Genomic DNA, 14978 nt, shown 5'->3' with positions numbered 1-14978 from the left:
CTAGAAATATTTGACTAGGATTAGAAAAACCTATAGTCCTGGCTGGAGGCAGTGGCTCATGTCTTTAATACTAGCATTTCAGGAAGCCAACACAGAAGGGTTGCTGAAGCCAGAAGTTTGAGACCAGGCTGAGTAAGATAGTGAGACTGTCTATCTTGACCTGTCTCAAAAAAAAGGGGGTGGGGGGAAGAAAAAAGCTACAGTCCTAGTCCTAGAATTGGTATTAGGTGGCAAACTAGGTGACCTTTGTACAAGTTGCACATCTGTAAAATGAGAGGGTTAGGTCCTTCTCAGAGCCTTCTTAGGGCTATCTGAGGAAAAAACAAAGACAATATTTAACATTAGGCACAGGGCTCAGGGTTACAGGGACACAAGCAATATGATGCCACATAATCTAAGTTAATACAAGTAATATGATGCCACATAATATTAAACATTATAATTGATATTTGGAATAAAAGTGTCCCCAAGCCACAAAAAGAGTATAATATAAACTTAATTGTGAAATCAGAATTAGCTGGATTTAAGCACTAAATTAACTTAAAAAAATTAATTAGGGCTGAGCATGGTGATTCATGTCTGTAATCCCAGCACTTCGGGAGGCTAAGACAGGAGAGACAGGAAAATTTCTTGGACCCAGGAGTTCCAGACCAGCCTGGGCAATATAGTCAGTACTCATTTCTAGAAATCCCATCCCATCTCCTCCCTTCCCCTATTTTTGAGACAAGGTCTTGCTCTGTTACCCAGGCTAAAGCGCAGTGGTACTCGATCTCAGCTCACTGCAGCCTCTGCCTCCAGGGCTCAAGCAATTCTCTTGCCTCAGCCTCCTCAGTAGCTGGGACTATAGGCATGTGCCACCACACCCAGCTATTTTTTGTATTTTTAGTAGAGACAGGGTTTTGCCATGTTGGCCAGGCTGGTCTTGAACTCCTGACCTCAAGTGATCTGCTCGCCTTGGCCTCCCAAAGTGCTGGGGTTACAGGAGTGAGCCACCATGCCCTGCCTACAAAAGGTTTTTTAAAACTGGCCGAGCACCATGGCATGTACTGTAATCCTAGCTACTTGGGAGGCTGAGGTGGGAGGATGGCTTGAACCTGAGAAACAGAGTTTGAAGTGAGCTGAGATCATACCACTGCACTCCAGAGAGGGCAACAGGGTGAGACCCTGTCTTAAAAAAAAATTTAAAAATTAGTTAAGGCCAGGTGTGGTGGCTCACACCTGCAATCCCAGCACTTTGGAGAAGGCCAAGGCAGGTGGATCGTCTGAGGTCAGGAGTTTCAGACCAGCCTGGCCAATATGGCAAAACCTTGTCCCTACCAATTTCACTTTTTGTGGGAATGAGGGAAAGAACTAGGTGCCTTTTAATTTAGTACTTAGCCAGGTGTGATGGCACATGCTTGTAATCCCACTTACTCGGGAGGCTGAGGCAGGAGACTTGCTTGAACTTGGGAGGTGGAGGTCGCAGTGAGCCAAGATCATGCCACTGCACTCTAGCTTGGGCAACAGAGCAAGACTCCATTTGAAAAAAAAAAATCAGTTAAAAAAATTTTTTTGGCTGGGCGCGGTGGCTCATGCCTGTAATCCCAGCACTTTGGGAGGCCGAGGCGGGTGGATCACGAGGTCAAGAGATCGAGACCATCCTGGTCAACATGGTGAAATCCCGTCTCTTCTAAAAATACAAAAAATTAGCTGGGCATAGTGGCGCGTGCCTATAATCCCAGCTACTCAGGAGGCTGAGGCAGGAGAATTGCCTGAACCCAGGAGGCGGAGGTTGCAGTGAGCCGAGATCGCGCCATTGCACTCCAGCCTGGGTAAACAACAGCAAAACTCTGTCTCAGAAAAAAAAAAAAAAAAATTTTTAAAGACGTTTTCTTGCTATCTTGCCCAGGCTGGAGGGCTGTGGCTATTCACAGGTGCAATCGCACTACAATCAGCACAGAAGTTCTGATTGGGCCCAGTTCACTCCTCCTTAGGCAACCTGGTAGTCTCCCACTCCTGGGAGATCACCATATTGAGGTCAAACTTAAAGTGGACACCCAAATGGCATAGTGCACTACAGGCTGAAACTCTTGAGTTAAGTGATCCTCCTTACCTCAGCCACCTGAAGAGCTGGGACTGCAGACATGTGCCCTCACACCTGGCTAAGTACTAAATTAAAAGGTACCTAGTTCTTTCCCTCATTCCCACAAAAAGTGAAATTTTTATTTGTTTTCTCCTTGGTACACCAGGAAAATACACCTAGATTGAGGTCTTAACCATAAGATCTTACTTGGAACACCCTATCACTAAGATGAACCATATTTCATTAAAGACAATTTTCTTCTGACTGGTAGCCTCAGGGAGCTTATAAGAACCTTTCACCATATTGGTTGAGACCAGCCTGACCAATACGGTAAAACCCTGTCTCTACTAAAATTACAAAAATTGGCTGGGCTATTGTAGTCTTCACCTGTAATCCTAGCTACTCAAGAGGCTGAGGCAGGAGAATTGCTTGAACCTGGGAGGTGGACAGAGGTTGCAGTGAGCCAAGATGGTACCACTGTACTCCAGTCTGAGGACAGAAGGAGACCCTGTTACAAAAAAAAACAAGTATCAGCTGCATAGGAAGATAGTGAGATCCCTATCATAAGAGTGTTTAAGCAAGCAGAGGTTGGACTATGTCAGAAATTCAAGAATTCAAACATCTGATGAGAAGAAAAGAGGAATAGTTGCATCAATGATCTTAAACATCCTTCCTAAACCTAAGCTGCTTTATCAAAGTTCCGAGGCTGAATGCATACAAGCATCAGAGAGGTAACAACTGTTAGAAATGTAGGGAATCCGTAAATTTGGGAATCACAGTAAACTCAAACATATGCCCTTATCTAAAGGGAGCAGCTGTTAACCAGTTCCAGTTAATTGCTACCACCAGGACAGGCAAGTCCTTTTCTGACTTCATCAAAAAGCAGGTCATACCAATTTGTTACTCCTGGGGATCTGGGAGTTTTGTAAGATAAATTTATAACGGATGAGCTAGTATTTGTCTTGTCATCAACAAGGATTATTCGTTCATATTCTGCCCTAGAGAGAACATATAAATACTTTCTTAATTATGGCAAAGGACAGCTCTTTATGTCTTTATTTTGCTGACAATTTGAGTTAAGGTGCTGGCAGAAAATATGGAGGAAGAGGGTGTTGTGGGACACTTCAGTCATGTCTGAATGTAACAGTCATGTCAGAAGAACCACTGTCACATGCAGAATTTTATTAAGGTCACTTGAGAGAAGCTACAAAACAGAGGCGGAGGTAAAAACAAGGAAGGGGAGTAACTGCACTTGGGTTCTAGGTCCAGCTGTATTAATAATAAGCAGTGTGGCTAGGCACAGTGACTCACGCCTGTTATCCCAGCACTTTTGGAGGCCAAGGTGGACAGATCACCTGAAGTTAGGAGTTCGAGACCAGCCTGACCAGGTGAAACCCTGTCTTTACTAAAAATACAAAATTAGTTGGGCATGGTGACACATGCCTTAATCCCAGCTACTCGGGAGGCTGAGGCAGGAGAATCCCTTGAACCCAGGTGGAGGTTGCAGTGAGCCGAGATTGCACCACTGCACTCCAGCCTGGGCAACAAGAGCAAAACTCTGTCTCAAAATAATAATAATAAGCAGTGTGTCCTCAGGCTACATCAGCATTCTGGGTTTCTGTAAAATGCAAAAAATAATAAGGGTGGACCACGTTCACGTTCATTCAACAAGCTGAGTGACAACTATGTGCTAGGCACTGTTCTGAATTCTAAGACCTGCCATTTTTGATTCTAAGTGAACAGAGTTTTAGGCACATGAGAACCACAAAAAAAGTTCTTTATATCTTTTGAAAAATACACTAAAAATGTGATCTCTGTTATATATGTGTGTGTATATATATATATATATGCATATATATACATATACTTTTTACCTCATAATCCTTAGCACTCAACACAGTAACAGGTATATAGCCAGTACCCAGTAGATGTTTGTTGGATGAAAAGATCACAGGCTGAGTGCTAAGTCCAAACAATGAGCAGGATCAAAGTTTAATTTCTTGAATAATGAGTTCACATTATTCAATGTTCTTTTAAAATTTCCCATTTCAGCTATCTTTGTGCTCTGTCAGGGACATGGACAAGAGATAGGAGCACTAGTGTAAGAATCAGCCGGCCTTGTTAAGAGTGTTGGCTCTGCCACTGTCTAATTTTGTCACCGTGAGAAAGCCATTCTCTAGGGCCTTTTAAATAAAAAATGTACTTTTTTGCCTCTTTAAAAAAATAAATCATTTTTAATAGACAAAAATCAAAACCATTCTGTTAAGGTGCTATGAAACACAAAAGCGTCATTATCCTTGCCTAATTATACAAGCCCGTGTAATAAATGCTCTAATAATAACCGTACAATACTAGTGGTACTCCAGTCACACTCTTAGGAAGAGTAATTCTGATTAGGACTAAAAGGTTGGTTGCTTGGGAAGTTCTCAGAGATGGTGACATTTAAGATAGCATTCCAGAGAGAGAACGGGGTAAGGCCATTCCAGGCAGCAGGAAAGCTGGAGCAAAGGCGGAAATAGGGAGAACCACAAAAGCACGGTGTGCCTCCTGGGTACTAAGCAGAGATCGCGTGGGCGCCTGGATCTCACTGAGTGTTTGCAGAAGATACCGCAGAATACCTGAGGCCAGGTGCAGATCCTCGACTGCTTGGCAAAGGAATTTCGTATTTATACTGGAGGAGCAATCCACGCCTTAGCAACAATCACTCACGCAGAGTTTTCCAGTTTACGACCTGCTATCCCATCCCTTACTACATCTCCCCCTTACCGAAGCCCTCTGAGACAATTAGGGATAAGTCGTTGACCCATTCAACTGAGGCCCCGAGTGGTGACTTTGACGTTATAATACAGGAATTAGCGCAGAAAGAAGAGGCAACGGGCGAGGAGGCCAATGATGGAGGCTCAGGCCACAGCCCAGGCCAGGAGGGCCATGAGTCTGCAGCAGAGGTCAAGGCGGTGCAGACCGATCGATCCTAGCCTCCCCAGCTAGGCGCCCTCCTACTCACCCTCGCCTCCTCCAGGACTGACGTCCCGGGGATGGCTCCAGGAGGTGCGACCCGGACCGGGCTGCCCCTCCCGCGAGGCCGGGACACTACCCGAGCCAGGTCAGACCCCACGGCGGTGAAGCTAGAAGAGCCCCCTCAGCAGGCCGCCCGAGGCTCTCGCCGCACAGTCTTCTGGGAATTGTAGTTCCCATACGCCGAAGCACGGCATACACCCGCCCTCCGCCCTTCCATCCCACAGGACCCTGCGCGTAGAGGACTCGGTGGTCCTGGGCCGAGAGCCCAATGGGAAAGGGAGTTCTAGATGACCGACGACGTTCGGGGTGAGGCCAACATAGGACTACATTTCCCGAAGTGCTCCGAGGTGGGCAGGACCCGGAAGTGAGGGTGTGAGAGGCCTCTCTGGAAGTTGTCCCGGGTGTTCGCTGCTGGAGCTCGGGTCGAGAGGACTGGGTGCCGCTGCCTAGAGAATCCTCCGCTGCTGTCGGCTCCCGGAGCCCAGCACTTTCCTAACCCAGCCCAGCCCAGTCCCAGCCGCCAACGCCTGTCCGTGCCGCGGACCCCAGCGTTACCATGAATCCTGCCCTCTTCCTATCCTTACCCGACCTCAGATGCTCCCTGCTGCTCCTGGTGAGTGAGGGAGGGAATGACAGACCCATCGACAGACGCACGAACGGCCTCCCGCCCTCGCCCAGGGGGAACATTGCTACCCCTGCCCCTGCTTTCCCGTTTTTTCCTCCACTCTTTTGGAGTACACCCACCCCTGCTGCCTTTAGTCTTGTCATCCGTCTGTTTGCTTCCCAGGCGTGGGGTCCCCGAGGCCTGAGAAACCAGGGTCGGTGGAGAATCGGAGAATTAACCCTGAGGGAGTGATACGTGGGAGGGTCACGGCGGAGGAGGTTCCCCTTCGCCCCTAAGTCCAGGGGTTTAATTTTCGAGGGCCAGTGGATCTGGAGGTAGCTTGAATCGGAAGAAACCAAGCATAGACCTAGCGTTTCTTCCCACCCTCTCCATTTGGGAAGAGTATGAGGTCGACAGGTGCTGGGGTAGTGTGAATCTCACTCTAGATCCCTGAAGCGGTGCCCGGGTTGGCAGAGCCCTCTGTTGTGGCTTGATGCGATTGGTTGGGAACCCGGAACTGGAGACTGGTTTGGATTCCACTGGGAGAATAGTTTGAAGGGTGGAAGGTGTGGTTACTTGACAATCTCAGCTCAAGGCCTTCCTCACATCTTGTTGCAACGTATTTCCCCACCCCACAATTCCCACTGAAGCAGATTTCTTCTTCATTGCGCCTTATTTGAGAATGACCAGGTCTCCTATATACGTGTGCACTCATTGCTAACTGCCTAACCTGCTCAGCGTCATCCCATCTTAAAAGAATCTTGCCCTAGTCCCTCTTAGCTCCAAAGTACGTCTTGAGTATGCAGACTAAGTGATCCAGGCTTCAGGTCAAATTGAGACAAGTGAAGGACTAGAAGCATATGGCAAAATGACATACATTTAATTGGGCTGTTATTATAATGTAATATTTGAAAATACTTTAATTGTAGTGGATTTTTAGAAATTCAGATTTAAACATTAAGTACTACTTTACAATTTAAGAAACAGAATTTAGTGACTCATATGAGGTTACATAGCTCTATAGGCAGAGCTGGGATTAGAAACAGGTCTGTTGACTTGCAGTGCTTATTCTGCCATATCTAATTAAATGTTTACTATTTGTGTTTGAAATAGTTCTCTCTTTTGTCACTTCGACCTTTTCAGAAAAAGCACTATAAAATGCTAAATGGAATGTCAAAGTACTTTTGAGAAGAAAAAGTTGTGTATAAACATTGTAATATTAAATAATAGAGTGTCCTATTGCCACTTATAAGAATACAATAGTGTATGACTTGTGTATCAAGGAAAAAATTATGTATAGTGCTGTTTCTTGGTGAGTTCACTATACATTGTGATACATTTTTCCTTCTTGAAGTATTAAAATAATACCGTTATTAGAGATCACTCTCTCCTTAAGAAGACTAGATACTAATCTTTTTCTTATCCACAAATTGGCTTGAGTTATGAATTGTGTGCTAGAAATTACTTTTAGTGTATCAAAAAATACAAAGGGCAAAAATCTTAAGACATTGGAAAGAAAAGTTGAGACTGAACAGACAAACTATATCAGATGCACTTTCCTCAAATGGTATGTTTGGTTGTAAAGCTAAGTTATGAGGAAGAAATAATTTATTTTGAAATAACTCATGCTTTGTATAGGAAACCTAACCTGGTTAAATATGAGTTTTTTTCCAAATAGAATCTAGATTTAACTAAAATCTTAGCATTTTGTTTTTTGTCTTTCTAAGCAAATGTAAAGGAATAGAAATCTAGAAAATATGTTAGAGAATACCTGTAGATATGAAAAGGATGGAAAATAAAGCCCCAGAAAAGGTTTAATAAACTAGAATTACAGGTCAAACTCGATTCAATTAGATTATAGTGTTTACCTAGTTTTTAATACTCATATGCTGGTTAGCAAATATTTAGAAAACATCCATCCTGTCTAATCACAACTTTGAATTGCTTACTTAATTGGTAATTCTGTCCTATTGATGAAACTTGCTTACTCAGTATTGCTGTTTAATAGTTTGTCCTCTTTGTTCCCTTATGTACTTTTTTCCTACTCCTCCAACTTTCTCTCTCAGACCTCAAATTTATTCCTTCTCACATACAGATAACAGCAAAGCCAAGTTCCCATTTAGCTGAGGTCATCATTTTTTCCTTAAATTGCCTCCTCTAAAGAGCTGTGTATTCTCCTATTACAGTAATTTTCTTCAGACACTTTATACCTAAACCCTAAAGAACTAGACCTGTTCAAATTTAGTGGTGTTCATATAACAGCTGAAACATAATCCCAAACTTCTGGAGGCAAGTAGCTATCTTTTCCCTGATCTCAAACATTTTGGAATATATCACTCTGCCACAAAGCCTTTCTGCATAGGTAACTAAACACAAAAGCTCAATGTGATAACTTTTTTTTACTGAGCTTTTATATATATTTTTCATTTGCGTATGTATAGTTTTTATTTACATATATTTAGATAGATACATAGATTTAATTAGCCCTTTTCTGCTTATCTTCCTATCTAAGGTGGGTTTATTCAGGATTTTCCCAAGGGAAAATCAGTAAGGGGAATAGAAATCTTGCCAGTTCTTCCTGCTCTGTTTGTGTACAAGTTTTGAAAAGGCAAGGTAAGAGAAATAAAACTAAGTTGGAAAGAAATTGTCTCATACACCCTAAGTAACCTCTTCTGTAGTTCAGATTTGTAGCACTCCAGTCCACTTGTTTTATTGACGATGTGCTCTCATTAATCTCTTGATAATTATGTTTATAGATCACAATTGTTACTAGTCCTTAAGGGTTTTGCATTGTTGTTCTTGGTTTGTTCAGTATGTATAGGAAGTCAAGAAAAGTTTGCTTAGTTTAGGAAGCTATGTAAGTTAGAGAGCTAAGTAAGCATTTATTTAATCGTTACAAGTACCTTAAAAATAAGCACAGTAAAATTCAGATATGTCAGTTTTATCCTTTAATGTTAATAGTATATGCAGATTCCAGTCTTCAAGAGGAGTACTTTTGGAGGCATGCAGTTTGATTGATAACTAGGTGAGTTTTATTTATCCTGTTAATTTAACTTGCCCTAGTTAAGTAGTTGACAAAGCCTGGCTGCTCATTAGAATCATCTGTGGCAGTTTTAATGAAATGATGTCTGGACCCTATACCAGATCAGTTATATCTGTGGCCCCAGAAATTAATTAAAAAAAAAAATTCCCAGTTAACATACTAAAGTGTGTCCCTCTAAAAGGTAAAAAGTAAACAAAAACCACAATACCATTATCACATCTAGAAAAATTGACAAATATCTTCCTATCATCAACTATCTGCTCAGTTTTTGGGTTTTCCTGATTGTTTCCTTTTTTTAAAAAAATTGTTCAAAGCAAGGGCTATATAAAATCCATGTATTCCAATTGGTTCATATGTCACTTATAAAACTTTTTAAATCCATAGGCTCTCTCCATCTCATAATTTTCCTTGTAATTTATTTAGGAAACTGATCCTCTGTCCTGTACCATTTGCCATATTCTGGATATTGCTGATTGCATCCTTGTGGTCTGGTTTTATGTTTCTCTGTTCCTTGTGTTTCCTATACATTTGTAATTCAATTTATGTGATTTTAACCACCAACTGCATATATATTGTTAAGCTGATTTGTTTCATTTATCTTTTAATTTTTAGTTTTAAAAAATTTACCTTTTATTTTATAATGATATTAAATCTGCTTCCAAAGCCAAATCTATAAAGCTAACTGTATTTGTATAAGTCTAATTTCTGTTTGTCTCTCTTACTGTCTTATCTCCCTCCTAATAACACTTTTTCCCCCCCAAGACAAAGTGTAGCCCTGTCACCCAGGCTGGAGTGCAGTGGAATGATCACAGCTCACTGCAGCCTCAGTCTCCGAGGCTGAAGCAATCCTCCCACCTCAGCCTCCGAGTAGCTGGGACTATGGGACTACAGGTGTGTGCTACCACACCTGGCTAATTTTTTTTTAGTTTTTGTAGACACGGAGTTCTTACAATGTTGCCCAGGCTGATCTTGAACTCCTGGCTCAATTGATCTGCTTGCCTTCCAAAGTGCTGAGATTATGGGGATGAGCTACTGTGCCAGGCCTAGGAAAAAAACTTTTTTTTTTTGGAGACAGAGTCTCACTCTATTGCCCAGGCTGGAGTGCAGTGGCACCAACTTGACTCAGTGCAACCTTTGCTTCCTGGGTTCAAGTGATTCTCCTGCCTCAGCCTTCCCAGTAGCTGGAATTACAGGTACCCACCACCACACCTGGCAAATTTTTATATTTTTAGTAGAAATGGAGTTTTGCCACGTTGGCCAGGCTGTTCTCAAACTCCTGACCTCAGTTGATACACCCCCCTTGGCCTCCCAGTGTGCTGCAACTACAGCCTGGAAAACTTTTTTAAAAACTTCTTCAATTTTATGTTCCTTTCTTCCTTTTTTTCTTTTTTTAATGTGCAGGCTCTTTGTATTTATTTATGTATCTGTTTGTTTCTCTCTCCCCTTAGATGAAATTGTAGTATATTTGTCACACTTTTTCCCACCTTTTTTTTTAAGTTAAAATTTTATTCCAGAGATAGGGATAGAAATTTTGCCTGTTTCTTTTTGACTGCTATACTTCACTGCATGGATGCCAATTCACTGTTGTTACCATTCTTTTGCTGTTACAAATAATTCTACAAACAATAGCTTGTGCTTACATAATTTTGATAATATATCTTTGAGATAGCTTTCTGCACTAGAAGTTGCTAGGCAAAAGGTAAATATATATATAGCTTTGTAGGTGTTGCTATATATTTGAAATTACTCTCTGTATAGGGGTTGTGACATTTTATGACCTCACCAACAATGTAATAGTTTCCCTCTAGCCTTGGTAAAAAGGTATAATGTCAGATTATTGGGTATTTGTCAGTCTGATGAGTGAGAAATGGTATCTCAATGTATTTTAATTTGCCTCTCTTTAATATAAGCTTCTTATGTGTAAAAGTCATTTGCATTTGTTTTTGTGTGAACTGTCTTCCTGTCTAGCCTGGTTTTCTGTAGAATTGTTGGTCTTCTATTTCTAGACCGTACAGACACAGACACACACAGAGTTCTTTTTTTTTTTTTCTGACAAGGTCTTGCTGTGTAGCCCAAGCTGGGGTGCTGTGGCCTGATCTTGGCTCACTATAGCCTCAACCTCCCAGGTCACGTGATCCTCCCAACTCAGCCTTTCAAGTAGCTAGGACTACAGGCACAAGCCACCACACCCAACTAATTTCTGTGTTTTTAGTAGAGATGGGGTTTTGCCATGTTACACAGGCTGGACTCCAGCTATCCACCTGCCTTGGCCTCCCAAAGTGCTGGGATTATAGGTCTGAGCCACTGTGCCCAGCCCACCCAGCGTTCTTAACCCTTTATATCCTTAGTTGACTCTGTATTGATGCTCACAGGATTGAGAAGCACTGGAATACACAACCATATGCGAATTTAGTCATACGTCTGATAGGTTAAAATTTGTAATAGCCTTGGAGATGTTTAATTGCTTATAGTTACTGAAAATTTTTTCTAAACTGTGCTGTGAGTTTTAATGGTTTTATAGTAGCTCAACCTTTAAATGCACTGTAACTTACTTCATTATTTATTAAGACATTTGGTTACTGGTTATTTCCTGTTTTTCAGTTATAAAAAAAATGTACAAAAGGTATGCATACAATAATGTTCACTGGAAATGTCCAGATACCTCCTCAGGATACTTTTCTAGAATTATATTTTTGGGGTTATATGGTATTTCTTATTTTTAGAATTTCTGCTACGTTGTACTAAATTGCTCTACAGAAAGTTTGTACCAATGTGTATTCCTACTAACAGTGTGTGAATATGCCCACTTCCTCACACTCTCATCAACAGTGGGTGTTTTTGTAATCTGTGCCAATTTAGTAGACCAAAAATGGTATCTCAATTTAAATTTACATTTCTTTGATTACAACTAGAGTTGAATATTTTTTTCATATTTATCGATAATATGTGTTTTTGTCTGCCTGTTTGTATTATGTGTTCATGTTATGTGTCTTTTCTTTTTTTGTGTGTGTCTTCAAAAATTGCTTACTCTTTTCTAGTAATTCAGAATAACTCTACTCACAAGACAGAGTTTAAGAACAATGGAAGATATTATTCTTTTGTCTATTCATTAGTGTCCATTCAGAAGTCAGTGTAATACGAAAGCAGATGTCATGGCATCTTTATATGTATATAAGTTCCAACTCTTCCATTTACTTAACCACCGTAACCTTGGTTAAACTACCTATTTTTCTTGTCTATAAGGTAGGTAAGCACATGGATTTGATGATTCAGTGATTCTTTGTGTAGTCTGTCTTAAAAATAAGACAGACTGCAAAAGAATATTCATTTAGCTCCTGATTACAGACTTATTTGATTGGCTAGTTCCTTTAAAAATCTGCTAGTTTGTCAACATGTTGCAAGTGTGTACGGGGCATGCTTAGCATGCTTTGGTCACAGCTTTTGTGATATTGACTGTTGCTGTGCTCTATTTCTTCTAACCCAGGAAGTGATTAAAAACACTTTGACATTCTGCAACATTGATTGATTTTTAGCCTAACTTTGATTCCATAGAGAGGAACTCATCTGTGGCTCAGGCTGCAGGAACTTAATCTGTATCTTTGTTATTATTTTTCTTCTCTGCCTATCATTTGAAAGCCTATTTGCAATCTGCTATCGAGGAGAAAAAAATCATTGAGATGCATATCATGCCTTCAAGAAATGAGTAATTCAAATAAGGAGAGAAGATATATGTGTAAATAATTAGAATATCAAAAGGAAGGTAATGGATGCCAAAGGTATTTGTAGAAGTGGATTATAAATCCTGCTACTCAGAAGGGTGGTTGTGAGCCCAGGCATCAGCATCATGAGAGACCTTTTAGATCACCTCACTTCAGACCTACTGAATCAGAACCTGCGCTTTAAGAACTTATATACCCAGGTGATTCATATGCACATAAAAGTTTGAGAAGTATTGCTTTGGATGTTTGGAAGAAACAAATTATTTCTCAATGGAGGAATCAGAGTAGTCTTAGAAAAAGATGAATTTGAATATTTCCTTGAATCGTTAAATGGATCAGCCTATTTTCAGTCCTGAATGGAATGAAGAAAAGGGCTGTGCCTTTCAATACTGTATTAATCTTTCATATCAATAGAATATCTGTTTTTTTTAAAATTGTTGTGATTTTAAGAAGTCATCTTGTCTGATTGGCTAGCATGGCCAGATGTTAGACTTGGTTCCAAAGAAGCTGGCAAATCCTTGGCCAACTTCATTAAAACAGTTTGTTACCAACTTAGCAAAAATAAAAGTCATGTTCTTTAGTGGATTCTAACTAGCATTGAGATTAGTTCATTCAAGAGGGGAGAGGAATACAATGCCTCTTTGAAGAGGTCTCTTCTGTAATGCTGTGGATCTTGATTCTGTCCTTGTAAAGAATGAAATCAAATTTTAACTGCTTTGGGAATCCTTGGTGATATTGTGGTCACCACATTCATCTCTGCAATTCTTACAACCCTGAGATTTTTCATGATTGTGTAGAACTTTGAGCATTATATTGGACTCTAATTTTAAGTTACCTGAATTTGTAGACACAAACGTTATAATATAGTAGAGAAAAGCAGAAGAAAACCATCTCAGAAAAACATTGTAGTACTATTTGAGCTAAAGAAAAGTGTAGGCTGAGTATTATAATGCCAATACTCTTTCTGTTTCTTGTTTATTACAGTCTGGTGGTGGGAACTTTGGTGAGTGGATTTAAGAGACTTTAGAAAAAGGCTGTTAGGTCATGCTTGACATTCTTCTGGGAAAAATAAATTTTTAAAAATTTAAAAAAAGAAAAACGGTCATTAGGAATATAGATTATGAATGCGTCTACAAAATAAAATGTTAGAGTTAAAAATTCTTGTCCTTTAGAGAAGATGCACTCATATTTACAAGACTGCTGTTTAGCTGTTTTGTGGTATTTTTTTTGAAATGAAGTTTCACTGTTGGCAGGCTGGAGTGCAGTGGCATGATCTTGGCTCACTGCAGCCTCTGCCTCCCTGGTTCTAGCGATTCTTCTGCCTCAGCCTCCCAGGTAGCTGGGATTACAGGCACCTGCTACCATGCCCAGCTAATTTTTGTATTTTTAGTACTGAAGGGGATTCACCATGTTGACCAGGGTGGTCTCAAATTCCTGACCTCAGGTGATTTGCCCACCTCAGCCTCCCAAAATGCTAGGATTATAGATGTGAGCCACTGTGCCGGGCCTGTTTTGTTGTATTTGAAGTTTTAAATAATGTAGGGGAAATGCCAGCTTTTAAAAATTGCCAACTAATCATTGAAGTTTATTTCCTTGCTTACGAACAGCTTCAGGTGTAAGATATGTATTGTGATTTGGCATTACCTTGAGAGAAGAAACCTGCACATTTTCAGTTCCTTTGACTTATTACTGGAGTTCTGACCCAAGTAAAGTAAAATGTCAGCTGGTGATAAGCTCACTCTTGTAATGATTTAACCTCTGAAAGGGCTGAGAATAAAGAAGAGCTACTTTTTTTTTTTTTTGCTAGTCAAAATGATTTCTTAGAAAACAGCTACTTAAATGGATTCATTCCCCAAACTTTCTAAATAGCAGAAATTTTTACTATAGGAATGGATACTATTTCTAACAGGATGTCTTGAAGTCTGCTAACAACAAAAGTACTACAATGTTGTAAAATACTTAGTTCTTTCTTAGTTTAACCTTTGAATGAAATTAACAATTTCAGAGACTCTTAATTTTTCTGTAGAGTTACAGTAGTCTCTCCTCATCCACAGGAGATATGTTCCAAGATGTTCAGTAGATGCCTGAAATTGTGGATTATACTGAACCCTACATATACTGTGTTTTTTCTTATACATACATACCTATGATAAAGTTTCCTTTATAAATCAGGCACCATAAGAGATCTGCAATAGTAACTAATAATAAAATATACTGTTCAAAGTTTCATAATAAAGATTCATTCTTAACTTTGATCTTAGCCACCTCAGCATTTGATTTATTTTCTTTCCATATAACATCAGGAGCTTTCATCTTTTCACTTAAGGAAGTGCTTTATGGCTTCTCATTGGCATATCTTTATTTTTTGAGATGGAGTCTCTGTTGCCCAGGCTGGAGTGCATTGTGTGATCTCGGCTCGCTGCAACCTCCGCCTCCCGGGTTCAAGCGATTCTTCTGCCTCAGCCTCCTAAATAGCTAGGATTACAGGCGTCTGCCACTATGCCCAGCTAATTTTTGTATTTTTGTTAGAGA

General features: G+C 40.4%; 2 protein-coding genes across 7 annotated transcripts in view; one reads left to right on the top strand and one right to left on the bottom strand.

Moving 5' to 3' along the window:
- Window positions 1-5239, bottom strand: part of INVS (inversin) — a 196847-nt gene extending 191608 nt beyond the window's left edge. For 4 of the 6 annotated variants that reach the window (XM_078373306.1, XM_078373320.1, XM_002806501.6 and 1 more), the window contains exon 1: window positions 5067-5239. The gene's annotated coding sequence lies outside the window, so the exon portion shown is untranslated. Of the gene's footprint in view, window positions 1-2449; window positions 2571-5066 lie in introns of all 6 variants that reach the window. The other 2 variants (XM_078373303.1, XM_078373324.1) reach the window with 1 other exon arrangement.
- Window positions 5240-5481: 242 nt separating this feature from the next.
- The window catches only part of ERP44 (endoplasmic reticulum protein 44), a 98702-nt gene continuing 89205 nt past the window's right edge, over window positions 5482-14978 (top strand). The window contains exon 1 of the mRNA XM_002743139.7: window positions 5482-5693. Within this exon, the coding sequence (XP_002743185.1) occupies window positions 5637-5693 (57 nt within the window). The 5' untranslated portion in view covers window positions 5482-5636. The remainder of the gene's footprint in view (window positions 5694-14978) is intronic.

The sequence above is a fragment of the Callithrix jacchus genome, chromosome 1 (genome assembly GCF_049354715.1).
Source record: "Callithrix jacchus isolate 240 chromosome 1, calJac240_pri, whole genome shotgun sequence".
In the NCBI taxonomy this organism is placed as follows: Eukaryota; Metazoa; Chordata; class Mammalia; order Primates; family Cebidae; genus Callithrix; species Callithrix jacchus.
Note: the sequence above shows the minus strand (reverse complement) of the source record. Positions and strands in the feature narration are given on the sequence as shown.